Source organism: Acomys minous (genome assembly GCF_964271855.1).
Source record: "Acomys minous genome assembly, chromosome: 5".
In the NCBI taxonomy this organism is placed as follows: Eukaryota; Metazoa; Chordata; class Mammalia; order Rodentia; family Muridae; genus Acomys; species Acomys minous.
Window position 1 is genome coordinate 111708448 of NC_140494.1, and position 16196 is coordinate 111724643.

At 39.4% G+C, this 16196-nt stretch overlaps 1 protein-coding gene across 3 annotated transcripts in view; it reads left to right on the plus strand.

Moving 5' to 3' along the window:
- RDX (radixin) overlaps positions 1 to 16196 on the plus strand; it is a 58952-nt gene that overhangs the window by 11209 nt on the left and 31547 nt on the right. For all 3 annotated transcript variants that reach the window (XM_084781883.1, XM_084781881.1, XM_084781882.1), the window contains exons 2-9: positions 2753 to 2824; positions 5090 to 5173; positions 9605 to 9700; positions 10177 to 10451; positions 11961 to 12044; positions 12775 to 12921; positions 13620 to 13716; positions 14667 to 14830. In XM_084781883.1, the coding sequence (XP_084638009.1) occupies positions 2813 to 2824; positions 5090 to 5173; positions 9605 to 9700; positions 10177 to 10451; positions 11961 to 12044; positions 12775 to 12921; positions 13620 to 13716; positions 14667 to 14830 (959 nt within the window). In that variant the 5' untranslated portion in view covers positions 2753 to 2812. The remainder of the gene's footprint in view (positions 1 to 2752; positions 2825 to 5089; positions 5174 to 9604; positions 9701 to 10176; positions 10452 to 11960; positions 12045 to 12774; positions 12922 to 13619; positions 13717 to 14666; positions 14831 to 16196) is intronic.

Here is a 16196-nt window from a genome sequence, read left to right on the forward strand (position 1 = left end):
ACCAAACACACAAAAAAAACCCTAAACCAAAGGGGAGAGGCCAGAGAAGAAAAGAAAGAAATCTAGAACAGATTTGATTAAAGGGACCCAAATAAGCTTAAAATGTAAAAGTCCCAGTTGCCAGGCTGTGGTGGCCCATGCCTTTGATTCCAGTGCCAGGGAGGCAGGGACAGATGGCTCTCTGTGAGTTTGAAGCCTGGTCTGCATAGTGAGTTCCAGGACAGCCAGGGCTGCACAGAGATCCTGCCTCAAACAAACACAAAATAAACCTCTAGCAATTACAATGTAGATTTGTTATTGCTGTAGTACAAATGGGTTGTGTATATCCCTAGTACGCAGGTGTGTCTTAGGATCAAAATTTGAGTGGTAGTATGACACAGTTACTTAAGATTGCTATTGTTGAGCTGGGTATGGCTGTGGGTAAAGGTATTTGCTGCACAAGTGTAAGGACCAGAGCTTGACTCCCCGGAATTTATGAAAATTCTAGTCAGCTGAGTTGACTCCGCTGAATTCCCACAGCATGGAAGATGAGACTAGGAGACCCTCAGGGTAAGCTGGGCCAGCTAGACTAGCTCAGTGGGTGAGCTTTGAGTTCAAGGGACAGGCCCTACTACAGTGTGTAAAATGGAGAGCAATTGAGGAAGGCACCTGACATTGGCATCTGGCCACTAGCTGCATTCACATACATTTGAATGTGTGTATATATGCATGCACACTCTCCCCTCATGTGTGTGCAAAAAATGGTATCATAATCTTAAAAACTATTATGATCTAAGAGAAAAGTTTGATAGACAGTCTTACATGTGAGCAATAAATTGTTCTGAAAGAACTGAACTGAAAGAAACAAGGTTCCTGAGTCATTATTTTGTAAACACTTAAATGTGCTACTAAATGTTACAGTTGAAGTTTAATATCCAAATGATAAGGGAATTTTTTATATTCTTTGTTAGTGAGATTACTTTAGACTTACCCTTAAACTTGGATATATTTAACTTAGCATCTTAAAAACTAATTAGTGATGCACAAAGGTTGAAAATTATTTTGATAAATTTTAGAGAGGTAAGAAAAAGGAGAAGAAAATATGAGAACTAATAGAAATTCACAAAAATGAAAGATGAACAAGAGAACAAAACTGAGAAGTGATTGGTTTGTTTTTTTTTACTCAATAACCTAAGCATACTTCTGTCAAGATTAATCAAGAAAAAGCAGGCAAAACATAATAGTATTAAGACTTTAAAGAGAGTCATAATTTCACATATAACAAAGACATAAAAATCATGAGCAAGTACTAGGACTGTATTTCTGGAAATATATAATTGATTCAACCTTGATAAAAAGCAGATTTGGTGCTGGTGTAAGGATGTTAGTATTTAGGCACTATGTATTTGGGACAAGCCTGTGGCGGTTGATGGTGGTTAAGGTAGTACAAAAAGTCTGGAGATAAAGATCTTAGGATTCTAAGCAGTGAATTATATGAAAGTAATCTAGTTTTGGAAGTTTTCATTTATGTGAATTATAAAGCCCAGGCTGGCCTCAGATGTACCATTTAGTCCAGGTTGGACTAAAATACCCTATCCTCTTCCTTGGGGTCCCAGTGCTGAGAAAACAGGTGTATACCACAATGCAAAACTCAAGGCCTGTTTATGATAATATCTGAACTAAGGGAGGGCACATCAGATGCAAAGTGTTAGAGAAAATTTGGCCTTCGGACTGCAGATGTAGGGAGTGATGGGAATAGGCTAGAAAAAGTTAAGAAATGGGGTTTAATCCTTCACCTGACTGTCATAGCCCAGTGACTCAGCTAAAGACACCCAACACAACACACAGAGCTCCAGAGCAAGTTTCTGTATATAGATAGTTATTGGCATGTGCTTAAATAAAGTTTTGTTTTGGAAATTACCTTATTTGAATGTGTGCTAATTTAGCGGTGCCTACAAATATCTTGCCAGTGATGGTGTATACATAAACTTATCTTTAAGGTCTCGGATACAGCATTAGTCACAGTAAGGGTTGATGCTGGAATTTCTTTTCCTAGACAGCTGATGATAAAGGGTTGGTAGATTTCTCCGGAAGGCAAACTCATTTTTGTTGCTGTTTTTTTAGTAAGAATGTTTACCCCAGGACAACAGGGTGATCCTTCTTTACTAAGATGTGTTGTCTTTAAGAAGTCACACATCAGCATTGGCTTAGGGCGGTTCTAAGTTTCTGCGAGGCCTCTGGCTAGGTGGGGACTAGCACCTGTGTTGCTATGCAGAGATGTGGTTGCCTTCCACACCTTAGCAGAATAAGCTGTTGTGTATTTTTCTCAGAGTTTAGAATTTCAAGAGCAAAGTGCAATTTTTTAAGAAAAAGAATTTTTGATTTTTTTTTTTTTAAATATCCAGCAGTATAGAAGAAAGGTTGGATAGTATTCTGGAATTTTCCTTAGCTGCCCGTCTTCGTTTGTACTGTCCCTTTCCACACAAGGCTGGGTGTATAGATGAACTTGCATGGGAGAGGCAGTCTTTAGGTCAATAACAGCCATGTTTTCTTGCTGTTTTAATTGATTAGCATACTTTATGCTATGCTGTTTGGGATTCTCAATATGGCTTTTAAAGGGATGTGAAATGCCAAAGACGTTCATTGTGAGTGTAGGAGGACATGATGTCACTTCTAATGTGCTTTTAAGGTACTCTACCTTTTATCTTATTTGTACAAGACAGAGCTAAAACCTGACATGAAAGATAAAGGTGTGCTTTCTTTTCTCTAACAGGCTGTAATTGTTTATAGAAGTGAAGAGTTTCTAAAGAAGATAACACACAAGAAAAGGAAAATGCCGAAACCAGTAAGTGTACTTTGTTTTCTTTGATACTGCTTAGCACTATGTCGTTTGTGAAGAATGATCTTGGGTAACATTACAATAAAGGCTACAATGAATGAATTTGGGACCAAGCTGTCTAGTTCTATCCTGACCTCATAATTAATCTGTGTGACTTTGATTTAATTTATTTTGATGTGATTTCTTTTATATAAAATAGGGATATAATTTTATTTACTCAAAGATGGAGACAAGGATTATAGAAGAATCTAGTATACATTTAGTGTTCAGTAAGTGCAACTTATTGTTGGGAGAAAATAGTGAGAGGTTTGCAGGACCCATGACTGTTAACTTTCTTATAATTCAGGCTTTGATACCATGATAGTAATATTGATAATAGCTTAGATTTGTATATTTATGCTCATTTTCCTTCTCTTTGAAGTCTGTTGCCTGCCTTTGGGACCCTTTTCCCTTACTGGATTGTCTTGTGTAGCCTTAATAAATGAGGAGGTGCCTGTTCTTACTGAAACTTGATGTGCCATGTCGGGTTGATATCACTTGAGGCCCACCCTTTTCTGAAGAGAAATGGAGGAGGGTGGGGTGGGCGGGAGGTTGGTGGAGAGACTGGGAGGGGGGAGGAAAGGGAAACTGCGGGTGTGGTGTCAAATACGTAAAATTAAAAAGAAAATAAAAGAGGGAAAAATAGTGAAACATTCTCACAAACTGAAAAGGAAATAATCCTTGGGGCAAGACAGATGGCTCAGTGGTTAAGAACATATGCTGCTCTTGAGAGGACCTGAGTTTCGTTTCCAGCATCCATGTTGGCCATCTTACAGCCTCAGGTAACTCCAGCTGCAGGTGATCTGACGCTTCTAGGACCCACTTGGCACTAACACCCATATAGTCGTATGCCAGCACACAGAAGCACACAGCTGCGTCTTTCTCTTTTAAATACATTTTATTCCTTGATACTTTCATGCAATGTATTTTGATATATTCACCCTGGCCCTCTTCAACTCTCTAATTTTTCCTAGAACCACCTGTCTTCTTTTTCCTTGTTAGCTTTGTGTCCTCCTATTTTTAATTGTTTTAGTAATTCACTAAGTCCAGTTTGTGTTGGGATCATCCATTGTATTATGGCCAACCTGCCATGGGCCACACTCTTAAAGAAAACAGACCTTTCCCCCAGGAGCCATCAGCTGTCAGTAGCTCCTCATGAGCTTCAGCCCACTCCATGCTAGAATGCTGCCTGGCTTGACCTTACACAAGCCATCAGAGCTGCTGAGGGTCTTTTATAACCACGCAGAAACATTTTTTGCTTAATTTTTTTTAAGCTAATAGTTTTGTCATCACACCTTTATTTCTGTCCTACTTGATTCTCCTTCCTCTTCCACTCTGCCCTCTCTGTGTCTGCTTCCCTAGGCAGTGAGTCTCCCTTATCCTTTCTTATCACATGTTCCTCTCTCCTATTCCTACCTTAAAGGTCTCGCTCCTCTCTCATGATCTGCTTTCTAGTCTCTCCTCTCCTCTCCCCTTCCCTCTTCACTCCTGTCTCCCCTCCCCTTCCCTCTTCACTCCTGTCTGTCTCCCCTCCCCTTCCCTCTTCACTCCTGTCTGTCTCCTCTCTCCCCTCCCCTTCCCTCTTCACTCCTGTCTGTCTCCTCTCCTCTCCACTCTTCTTACATACATGCCCATGTGTCCTGCAGAGTTGATTCTTTTCTATCTTGTTGGTCCCAGGACGGAACTCAGGTCTTCAAGCTTGACATAAGTGTCCGCCTTTGCTCACTAGGCCGTCTTGCTGACACTTCAGGAGTTATTTTGAGTGAGGTATTCATAAGATTTTCTTGACCTCTATTTTTTAGAAAATGGTATCTTGTAATAAGAATCAAGCTACATCACTTTTAATAAAATGTTAGTGATGGTGTGTGGATCAGTTGTGGAGTGCTTGGCTGTTGTGTGTGAGGGCTTGTTTCATTTCCCAGTACTATCCCTCTACCTCATATTTTTTTAACTGTATGCGTATATGCCTGTAATCCAAGCAGTGGGGAGACCTATGGGCAGCATTGCAAGTAGGCTGAGCCTGAGTTAATATAGCAAGATTTTTATGTAAAAAAAACCAAGGGCTAGGGATGTATCTTAGTGGTAGAAATTTGCATAGCATACACAACCCTGGATTTGATCTCCAGCATCCTGCTTTTCAGAAATACTATAAATCAAAGAATTTTCTCATGCTTACTACTTTGTAAGTATATTCTCTTTCCTAATCTCTGTCTTTATTTGCTTTTATAACAGATCAATGTAAGAGTAACTACGATGGATGCTGAACTGGAATTTGCCATTCAGCCCAATACAACTGGCAAACAACTTTTTGACCAGGTATAATTTAATCCCACAAAGCATGCAGTGTTTGTATATATATGTATATACGTGCGTGCATGTGTGTGTGTGTGCATGAGTGTGGTTTTGATGGGTTGCACATGCGAAGGCTAGAGGGGATCAAATCATTCCTTGCCTTATTTCATTGAGATATAGTCTGTCATTGAACCTGGAGTGGGGCTGATGGGCTAGCAAACCACAGCAGTCCTGTCTCTGCCTCTCACAGTACTGGTGTTACAGGTGTGACTGACCAGGTCAGGCTGTTAACATGGGGCCTAGACCTTGAGCTCAGGTCCTCATGCTTGAGCAGCAAGCAATGTTAAGCAATGGGCCATGTCTCCGATGGTGCAACTCTGATACCATCATGTGATGCTGTTTCATACATCTTATGTTCCCTGTACCTTCCTTGATAATTCAACAATGTAGTGCTTGGAGTTTTTGATAGTACATATTCAGGCTGTTAGAATAACTTTAGGGATATTTATATAATCATTTTTGTGGGAAGACATGATCCCATTTTATGGGATAAGTCTTTAGTGAATCTTCAAAAACATACACAAAAAACATAAAGAGATAGCAAGATGCTGTGCTGGCAAAGGTACCTGCTGACAAGCCAAATAACCTGAGTTCAATTCCCACTGATGGCTGAATATTGTCTCGTGACTTCAACATGCATATTGGTATTTGGGCTTAAGAGAAATTTTTACCATAAAGGCATGCTAAATGAATAGATAGCTATCATTAATAATGTAGACTTTATACTCCTGTATGAAACATTGTTGCCTCAGCTCTCTTAGCTTCTAGTAACCACCGTTCTACTTCTGAGATAGCTCTTTAAGGTTCCACATGACAGATCATGTGTACTGAGTATTGCATGCATATTCTGAATGCGTGCATATTCTGAATGCAGCTTTAGCTTCCTGACACTGCTTTCTGTCATTCTTTCCAGCAATTCATAAGTTACTGTTATTTTTTATGTTTTGGTTTTTTTGAGACAGAGTTTCTCTTGTAGTCCTGGCTGTCCTAGGCTTGCTCTGTAGACCAGACTGGCACAGAGATTCTAATCACAGAGATTAACCTGCCTCTGCCTCCCAGTGCTGGGATTAAAGGAGTGCACCACCATGCCCAGCTCTTATTGTTCTGTTTTTTAACAACTATTCTGAGCCTGAATACTAGAATCCAGAAGCAAGGTTTACCTTGGCTATAGTGAATATGTAGGGTGGCCAGTGATTAGGTTCAGGTAAGGCCAGATGAGGTACAGCCCTCTCAAACCCATCACATTTTTTTAAAAAAAGTAGCAAAGCCTCACTTTTTAAAAACTAGAATCTATTGATTTAAACAAGATTCATTTTAAAATCCTCATTATAGGAAGTTCAGAGTTAAGCTTCACATTTGTAGAACATTATTGAGTTTACACAGAAATATATATTACCTGCACGATTCTGTCATGGTTTCCAGCTTCCACAATGAATGGGTTAGGCTCTTAGCTAATATTAACACAGTTCTCCACTGTGCAGAAGCATGTCATTACACATTTCCTTGCTACCTCTCTTTCCTACATCTTCCCACTGGGATTGGTATTTAAACTTGTGATTGTGATGTTAGATTGAGGCCAACTGCTATGTTAGGCATGATATCCTTTTGCTTTACTCTTTATTGACCTCCATGTGGGACCACATAGAGTGTCCGTATACTTAATAATATCCAAGTAGATATATTAGATTATAAGAAATATCAACATGTTTGTATTTTTGTTTTTCTTCTTCCAAAGTCTTTATAAACATCAGTGCTGCTTAGTTTTCTAGCATGTTTGTGAATCCTTTGTGAACAGATGGCCACTGTAGTTAGTGCTTCTGACAACTTTTTACTTACGAAGGTAGATGAGACGTTTCCGATAGAATGTCTAGATAAAAGGGAGGAACCACTGGAGAGCACGGGCCTGTTGTAGAATTTCCCAGTGAGCTCTCTGGATGATTGTGTTTGTTGTGACAGTGAGCCTACTCGTGTCCTCTGAGTCCTCTGAAGTCTTACCTTCTGAATGTACGTTCTTGCCCTTTATATTTAGCCAGCATTGTGAATATCAAGAGCAGGGAGGCAAAAGCTCAGCCAGTTGTTTGGTTTCATATCTCTCTGCTGCATTTCCTATCTAGACTCTTGAGTTTGAATGCTTTCTTTGCTGCTGTGGGGTCAGTTACTTGTCATGTTGCTGTGAGAACAACTTAAGGAAGGAAAGGTTTATTGTTACTCACAGTTTGAGTTCAATCATCAGAGTGAGGAAGTCATAGCAGAAGGAAGTGGAGGCAGTAGGTCACATTGCAGTCACAGTTAGGGAGCAGTGAGAGGTGAATGCCTAGTTTCAGCTCTTTTTGTTGTAAGTCCAGGTCTCTGATTTATGGAATGGTACTACCCTGGTGTTCACATTCAGGGTGGGTCTTTCTGCTTCAGTTAACCTAATCCAGCTCATCTCTCATAGGCACAGGCAAGGGTTTGTTTCCTATGTGATTCTAGACCCTGTTAAGTTGACAATGTTACCATCACATTCTCTTTGCCAGAGTTAACATTTTTCAATGTTGGATACTGTTTTGTTTCACATCATTAGTATGAGTTTTTGTATTCAATATCCCCTCAGAAGTTTCTGCTTTAAAAAATATATATGTTAATCTTTAGTATTAGCTTTTTTTTCTTATTTTTATTTGTAGTATTTAAGTTAAAATTTTCAATTAAGGGAAAGTAAACAGAAGAGTTTGATAACTCTGTCTTGAAATCAGAAGTCTCTTAAGATTGTCATTTGAAAAATCAGCCAGACTGAGAGATGGCTCTTGTTGATCTAGCAGAGGACCCAGGTTCAATTTCCAGCCCTCATAAGGCAGCTCACAACTGTCTTTAAGTCCATTTCAAGAGGATCAGATGGTCTCTTCTGACCTTTGTGACACCAAGCACACATGTGATGCTCAGACACACATACAGGCAAAACATTCACACGTAAAATGAAATTAATAAATCCAAAAGGCTTTTTTACTTAAATTAGCCAAGAGTGTTTACTACTTAAGTGAAGTTAAATATTTTGTAAAGGTTTTAAATCTCATATCTTCTGCTCATTTTCCTCATTTTATTTTAAATTCTAATGGCTTTTTCAAAGAATATTGTAACGTGTGAGTATCCTGGTGTGCATTCTAGTCCTGGTACTGCACTCCTTAGAATGCTTGTCAGTGTGCACGGCCAACATAGCTTTCCCTTCAAGGGGAATAGGTTTATTTTGAGCCCTTTAGGAATGATTGTGGTCCAGGAACGAATACTCATGTTGTTGTGAATACATCCCACTGTGGAAAAGGTTCCATGGACTGCTATAGTCACATAACCAGAAAGAAGAGCACTCACCACATACACTGGTGAGGATAGCAGGTAGATGGGTTACAGCAAGTAGGGAAAAAAAATTGCTGTATATTTCAGATGTTATCTGATGACATTTTTAATTTAGGGTTAGTGGCAGTTGCTAATCTGCTGAAATAATACAATCTGCAGGTGTTTTGTTTTGTGTGCTTGTTTTTAACCAGATAGTTGAAAGGATGTTAGGTCAAATAAAGAAGTGCATGATGAATGACAGTTACAAGTAACAGGGACAATTTGTCTGTGTGTCTGCAACATTTCAGCTTGCCACTCTTAGTGTTTTGGAATCATGAGCATAGTGTGGCTCTTTCCTGGGCACTTTACATTTATTATTATATCAGAAGACATGGGTTGTAAAATGAATAAATAAAAAAGTAGTGAGACACCCTGTAATCCAGTTGATATAGACTAGAGTAGATATTCTGATGTCTGTGTAAATATTTTGGGACCTTCGGGGAACATATGATTGATTTCATTTCTATAATAGAAGAGATGTATTCACAGAAAGAGTGTTCGTTGATCTGAGCCTTAAAGAAAAAAATTATTCAATGAGTGATACAGGTGCAGAAGAATTCAGACGGAAGGAAAAGCCTCAGTGAGTAATGGTGTAGACTGGTGAAACGTAGGCCGTGGTCCAAGAATTGTTTCTGTTCAGTGAAAGTACAACATTAAAGGCTCCAGACTTTGTCACCAAAGCGATGTGCTTTGCCATAGGTTCTGGAGGGGATCAAACAGAAATACAGGCTCAGAACATCTGTGCTGCTAGGCTTCAGACCGTCCCTTTGTTTGCTGAGGCTGTGGTGTAAGCTAAGGACATAAAGATGGAAAGTACTGAGTCAAAGAGGAAGGTAGAACTGACATAACAGGATCAAGAATAAAAATCCTTAGTTGAAGTTTCCAGAAATGTTCTTTGAACATGTTGGAAAGAATGTGTTAAAGGAAAGCCCTTTCTTGCAGCACATGTACCTGTGTAGTTTTGTCTTTGTGGTCTGTAGTGTCAAGTGTCATCTGATTAATGTTGAACTGAATTTACCTGTTTTATAGGTTGTAAAAACAGTTGGTTTGCGTGAGGTCTGGTTTTTTGGGCTGCAGTATGTAGACAGCAAAGGATATTCTACATGGCTTAAACTGAATAAAAAGGTAAGATGTCTATAGTAACATTAAGTTAATTTGATGTGTTGATCAGTCTGTCCTGAAAGAGCGCAGGGTCTGACCACTACAGGCCTCCTTTGGCAGTTGTCCCTCTTACTCGTTCACCGTCTAATCCATTGAAGCACCGTCAGCGTTTATCACACATACTCTGCGTGAGCTGAGCATGTGAGAACTAGAGCTTAAAGCAGGTGTTACATGTACTAAAAGCGGAGCATGCATCTGTAAACGGCTGAAGGATGAGCTCAGGCACACAAAGATGTCAGTTTCCCTGTTGACTGGGCTCCCAGAGCCTTTGGCGGCCTCAGGACTGCACGCAGGAGCTTCTTTAGCACCTGTGTTTGTCTACAGACTTATCATCTTACATAGCATTGCTACATACTTTCTTCCAAAAATAATTTTATTTAAATATATTTGTTTACAGTGAATTAAAAGTGTTGTTGATGATACTTGAATTACTATTCTAGGTGACACAGCAAGATGTTAAAAAAGAAAATCCTTTACAGTTCAAGTTTAGAGCTAAATTCTTTCCTGAAGATGTTTCTGAGGAATTGATTCAAGAAATAACACAGAGACTTTTCTTCTTGCAAGTTAAAGAAGCCATCTTAAATGATGAGATATATTGCCCACCAGAAACTGCAGTTCTTTTGGCTTCGTACGCTGTTCAAGCCAAGTACGGAGATTATAATAAAGAGATTCACAAACCAGGCTACCTGGCTAATGACAGACTCCTACCACAGCGGTAAGTGAAGTATGCCTTTATATAATATTCTCTAAAGTTATGTTCCAGAAATGTATCCTACATGTCTTAATTTTTTTTTAGTTGCCAGACTGTATTTTTAAAGGTCGTGACTTAGTCACAATACTGTTGTATAACTGTCTGCTTTACTGTGTCAATGCCTACAGGATCTGTAAGCAGCAGGAGGTTATGATTTGGTCTTGAGGGCAGGATATGAATTATTGCTGTTTTGTAAACAGGGAACACACACAGATGTGTAGTAAACACTGTGAGAATAGTAAGTGGCAAGAGCTATCTCTTCCACAGAGTGAAGTTTTCTACCTTTTTTTGGGGGGGAGGTGCGGGGTATTTTGAGACAGGGTTTCTCTGTGTAGCCTTGGCTGTGCTGGACTCACTTGTAGACCAGGCTGGGCTTGAACTCACAAAGATCCACCTGTCTTGGCCTCCAGAGTGCTGGGATTAAAGGTGTGCTTGACCACCACCCAACTGTTTTCTGCATTTTAAAAGACTTTATACTAGGTGTAAAAGGTTTAATTTGCAGTGTCTCCCCATATTTGTAACCCTCAGAGCACCGCATAGGAAACAAATGACTGAAAAATGAAGTTTGGGAACGGAATCTAATCTGTTCTTTGTTAGTTGCATGGCCTTAGATTTGTGATCTCTCAGCATCCATTATGAACAAAAGTGGGTAATTCTGTGACCTAAAGAGAATTCTATCAGAATTATAGCACAATATAAGGATATTGCTTCTGCTGCTTTGGTGTTAAGAGTACAAAAATAAGAATACTCTGTTTGTTCACAGATGAAACGCAAAGGTTACCAGAGGAGAGGTGTATGAGGTGGATGAGTGATGCAGGGCCTGCCTCTGTCTTTGATGGCATAGGGATTAGTGTAGGGACAAGTGGTCCTGGAACATGTTGTGTGGTCCACGCTGGCGTCAGGCTCAGAGCTGGCCTGCCTCTGTTTCTTAAAGGGACTGGAATGATAGGTGCTCATCACCATGGTCAACTCAATTTATGTTTTATTTCCTTTTTTTAATCAAAAGAATTATCTACATACTCTGCTCAATTTAGTCACAAAAGTAGCAGATACGAAGAATAAAAGTATAATCAGGACCCAAGAATTCTATTTTCCTGTCTTTTCCTTAATTTTTTTTTGTTGTTGTTAGTAATAAGGAAGCCATTTTTTCAATCCAGGGTATGATTCGTGTGAACCATTTGAGTGTTTGTAAGTTATATAATACCCACTACCCATGTTAAAGCACGAATTAGGTAAAATAACTTGAGCTGTCTACATCTCATCCTTCCATAGCAGCATCTTGTATGAATTCAGTATGGACCAGGACACTGACGCTGACACAGCCCACCACCTTGTCGTATTCCATGGTTTATATCTGCAGTTGTGTTTTTAGTGCTGTGTACTTTGAGCCCTGTGTATATATGTGTATCACAGCTATCACAGTCAAGTTATGAATGGAATCACAAAGGCACTAACTACATTCCCCCCTTTTAGTGTTTTGGAACAACACAAACTGACAAAAGAGCAGTGGGAGGAGAGAATACAAAACTGGCATGAAGAACACAGAGGAATGTTAAGGTATCTGGACGACTGCTTTCTATATATTTCTCTCCAAGTTAAAGTATTTTTTATCTCATTTAAAAACCTTCTGGGGCTGGTGAAGGTAGCTCAGCAAGCAGCTAAAAGGGCCTCACCTGATGACCTGAGTTGACTCCCTTAAAACCCACATGGTGAGAGAGAGCCAACTTCTGAGCGTTGTTTGTTCTCATTCTCTCTGCCTCTCCCTTCCTCCCCCTGCCCCTTTCTCTCTTCCTAATCAAAACTATTATCTACATAAAATGACAATATTAAATTTAGTCAGAAAAATTGCAGATATGGAGAATAAAGAGGTAATCAGGACCCGAGAATTCTATTTTCTTGTCTCTTCTTAATTTTCTGTTAGTAATGAAGAAAGCATTTTTTTCAATCCAGGATATGATTTATTTATAACACCCATTTTAAAGCATGAATTCTTAAAGTAATTTATCTAAAACTGTTTTAGCCTTCCCTAGTAACATCTTCTATGACTGCCAGGATACTGTCTCTGACACAGCCTACACATATCCTGTGGTTCACATATGGTATTCACACGGCCCTACATACACACACTTTCCCTAAATGAATGAATGTTTAGAAGTTTTGTGATGATACCAGCTTATACTTCCCGTCGTTTGATGTGGATGAATATTAGCCTCGGGTAGTCTTTTAGTTTTATTTAATGTTTAGATGTGTCTCCTTTAGTGTATTACATTCAGCTGTATTTTAACAGGGAAGATTCGATGATGGAATACTTGAAGATTGCACAAGATCTAGAAATGTATGGTGTCAACTATTTTGAAATCAAGAATAAGAAGGGTACTGAACTGTGGCTGGGTGTTGATGCTTTGGGCCTGAATATTTATGAGCATGATGACAAGTAAGTGAATGGGCATTTACGAGACTAGCTGCTTTTCTGTGATCCAAGTGGCTTTCAAATTATGCTCTGCTTTTAAAAGTTGTCTTGATTGTCCTTATTGCTTTCTTTTCTACAGTAAAGGATTAGTTAATTCCACATTGAGTTTTGGGTATAATTTTCATTGTTCACTTCTGAGTCTGTTCATTAAATGAGGGTGCATCTACAGTTGCAGGCTGCCACTTTAGTCCTTGTGAGTGAAATCTAGTAACAAGACACAGTCCAGTACTCTCCTTACCAGATAAGTTTTCCTAGGAAATTTTAGGAAAATGACACATCTGTGAAAACCTTGAATGGTTACTATTTTATGTGATTTAATTAAATTTTCCTTTCAAAGATAGCCTGAGCGGTACATTGTGATAAGATTATATGTTCTGATAGTCTGGAACGCTTAAAGCTGGTCATTTACAAGCTGGCCTTTAATCCCAGCACTTTGGAGGCAGAGGCAGGAGGATCGCTGTGAGTTCAAGGCCAGCCTGCTCTACAAAGTGAGTCTAGGACAGTCAAGGCTACACAGAGAAACCCTATCTCAAAAAAAAAAAAACCAAACCAGACCCCCCCCCCCCAAAAAGGACTGGTCATGTACTTAACCTGCTCCAGAAGATGCTGTACTTTTCCACTGTTTCCTGCTTCTAATTTATTACAATATATATTTTTTAAAGGTTAACACCTAAAATTGGTTTTCCCTGGAGTGAGATCCGAAATATTTCATTTAATGACAAAAAATTTGTTATAAAGCCAATTGACAAAAAGGCACCTGTAAGTATATTTTGTTAACTTTACTTTCTGTGAAGTCACTTAAAGAAGGGCACTGGTCACTTAAATTGTTTTGAGAGATATTCTCTTCCCATAGTTGAATTGTCCTCAGTGATGAAATGCATTTCCGGGAGCAGGGGGTGGGGGTGGAGAGATGGCTCAGAGGTTAAGAGCACTGTCTATTCTTCTAAAGGCCCTAAGTTCAAGTCCCCACAACTACATGGTGGCTCATAACTTATCTAAATGTAATCTAATGTTCTCTTCTGGCCTGCAGGTATACATGCAGGCAGAATACTATATAAATAAATAAACCGTTAAAACACACACACACACACACACACACACACACACACTCTTCCATTTTTTTAAAAATACGATATAAGAATTTTAAGTGATTTAAATATAAGGTTGGTAAATAGTATTAGAACGGTATTAACAATCATTCCTAAGAAATCATTTAAAATTTTTTTAGTTGTCAAATGAAGCAGAGGTGACCCTTGCTAAATTAACTTTGTAGTCTTGCACTCTGAACTTTGTTTTTAATATTTGTTTTTTTTAATTGAGATAGATTTTTTTTAAAATTAGTGTCACACATACTTTAGGATTCTGTCTTTCTTATCTAAAGGATAAATAATTGAAGAACATTTCTAGATTAAAACACAGCCGTGGAGAAAGACCAGTAATGGCAAAACATGCTCTCCTCTGGGGTGTAAAGATAACTGTTTGTAGTTTCTTCAGAGAATAAAAAACGACTTAATGACATTTAGTGCGTCTTTAGAAATGGGTCAGGAATGAAAGGTGAGGAACCAGTTATGTTGGAGTTATGTGAGATTTCATGCTTCCTAAACTTTATGTGCAGTGACATCAGAGTTCTACTTCATATCGAAATTGAGTAGTTGTGAAAGACACTATCATTCATAAAGATTTGAAATTTTTGAATATTTTATATTCAGGATTTTGTTTTTTATGCACCTCGTCTGAGAATCAATAAGCGGATTTTGGCCTTATGTATGGGAAACCATGAACTGTACATGCGAAGGAGAAAGCCTGATACTATTGAAGTACAGCAGATGAAGGCGCAGGCCCGGGAGGAAAAGCATCAGAAGCAGCTGGAAAGGTACTCATGTGTACTGCTCATTTTTAATTGCTTGGGGCAGGCCAGCTGTAAGCTATCCTCTGCTCAGATTCATTGGTGTTCTTTAATGTTAGACTGTGAGTACAGTTCTGGTGAAGGGTCTAGAATGGATTTCTAAAATAATCTTTAAGTGTACATATTGGTGCTGATACTTCATATTTTAGTCTATTTATGTCTTCAGCATAGAAGTAGGTTGAAGCGAGTATTTAGAAACCCAAACTCTAAATGAAAATATGTATATATGTAAGTTGAATAATTAAAAAACGCTTCCTGGGTAAACTGTGATATGTTAGGCCGTGGCAAAGGCACATTCAGACAGGAAGCTAGCATAAACAAATGTGTAGAGATGAGAACCTGCAGGGTTCGCCCAGGGACCTCTAGTGGACCAGGTCAGGCCTTTTGAGCAGTACGCAGAGGAGGAGAGCATATCTCGATTTTAAGTGGGAGATGAGAGAATTTTAGCAACCCTAGGTGCCGGCATGTGGCGTGAGGGCTAAGTGCAGCTGTAGTGTGGTATGGTCTGAGGAGATGAGATGGGAGACGTGCATCTCAGCAATACTACAGGACCAACTGCAAAGCATTTTCACGTCATCAGGCTAGCGTCTCCTGTACACTTACTTCATTTTTCAGTAATAAAATGATGATTGCTTATAGCCATGTTCCTTTCATACTTTTTCCCGTCTACATATCTTCTTCCCTTCCATCTCCATAGAAGAGCAAATGAAACACCAATAGGGAAAAGCTAAATGAAGCCAACACTCTTTCCCAAAAGGGGCATTTGTGCCATCAGGCCACCAAAAAGGTTCTGAGCACTTGGGATAGGGTATAACCTACAGGGCCTGAGGCTTGGTTTGTACTGAGTCCTTAAGAAGGAAGATTTCAGTGCCCCGCAGGAAGAAAGGTAGCTGCCTCGAGGAACCGTGGCAGTGCTGGACACGACTGTGCAGAGGTCTGGAGCAGTGGAGTAGCCTAACAAACACTCTAGGGCTGTAGACAGCATGCTGTAGAAAAGCAGTTATTTGAAAACTGGTTCCTGTGCTTCTATGAACAGCCTGAAGGGACAGTGGACTTTTTAAGGGAAGGGCACTGGCCCTTCTTTCGCCTAAGAAGCCGGGGGTAGGCCAACTTGCCCTTAAGCCTCCTCATTTAGGTTTTCTAGAGGTATAGAAACTCCCAGCTTCTCAAGTCTCTGTCTGAATATAGTTTACAGAGTGATATGAGGAGGAAATGTTTAGAGTCCCAGGGCGGATAGGTGTTGTCCTTCCTTCTTGGTGTTAAGTACACACTTCAGACAGAACCTAGAACCAGAGGGGAGCAGCCCATGCTTTTTTTTCCCTTTTTGTTCTCT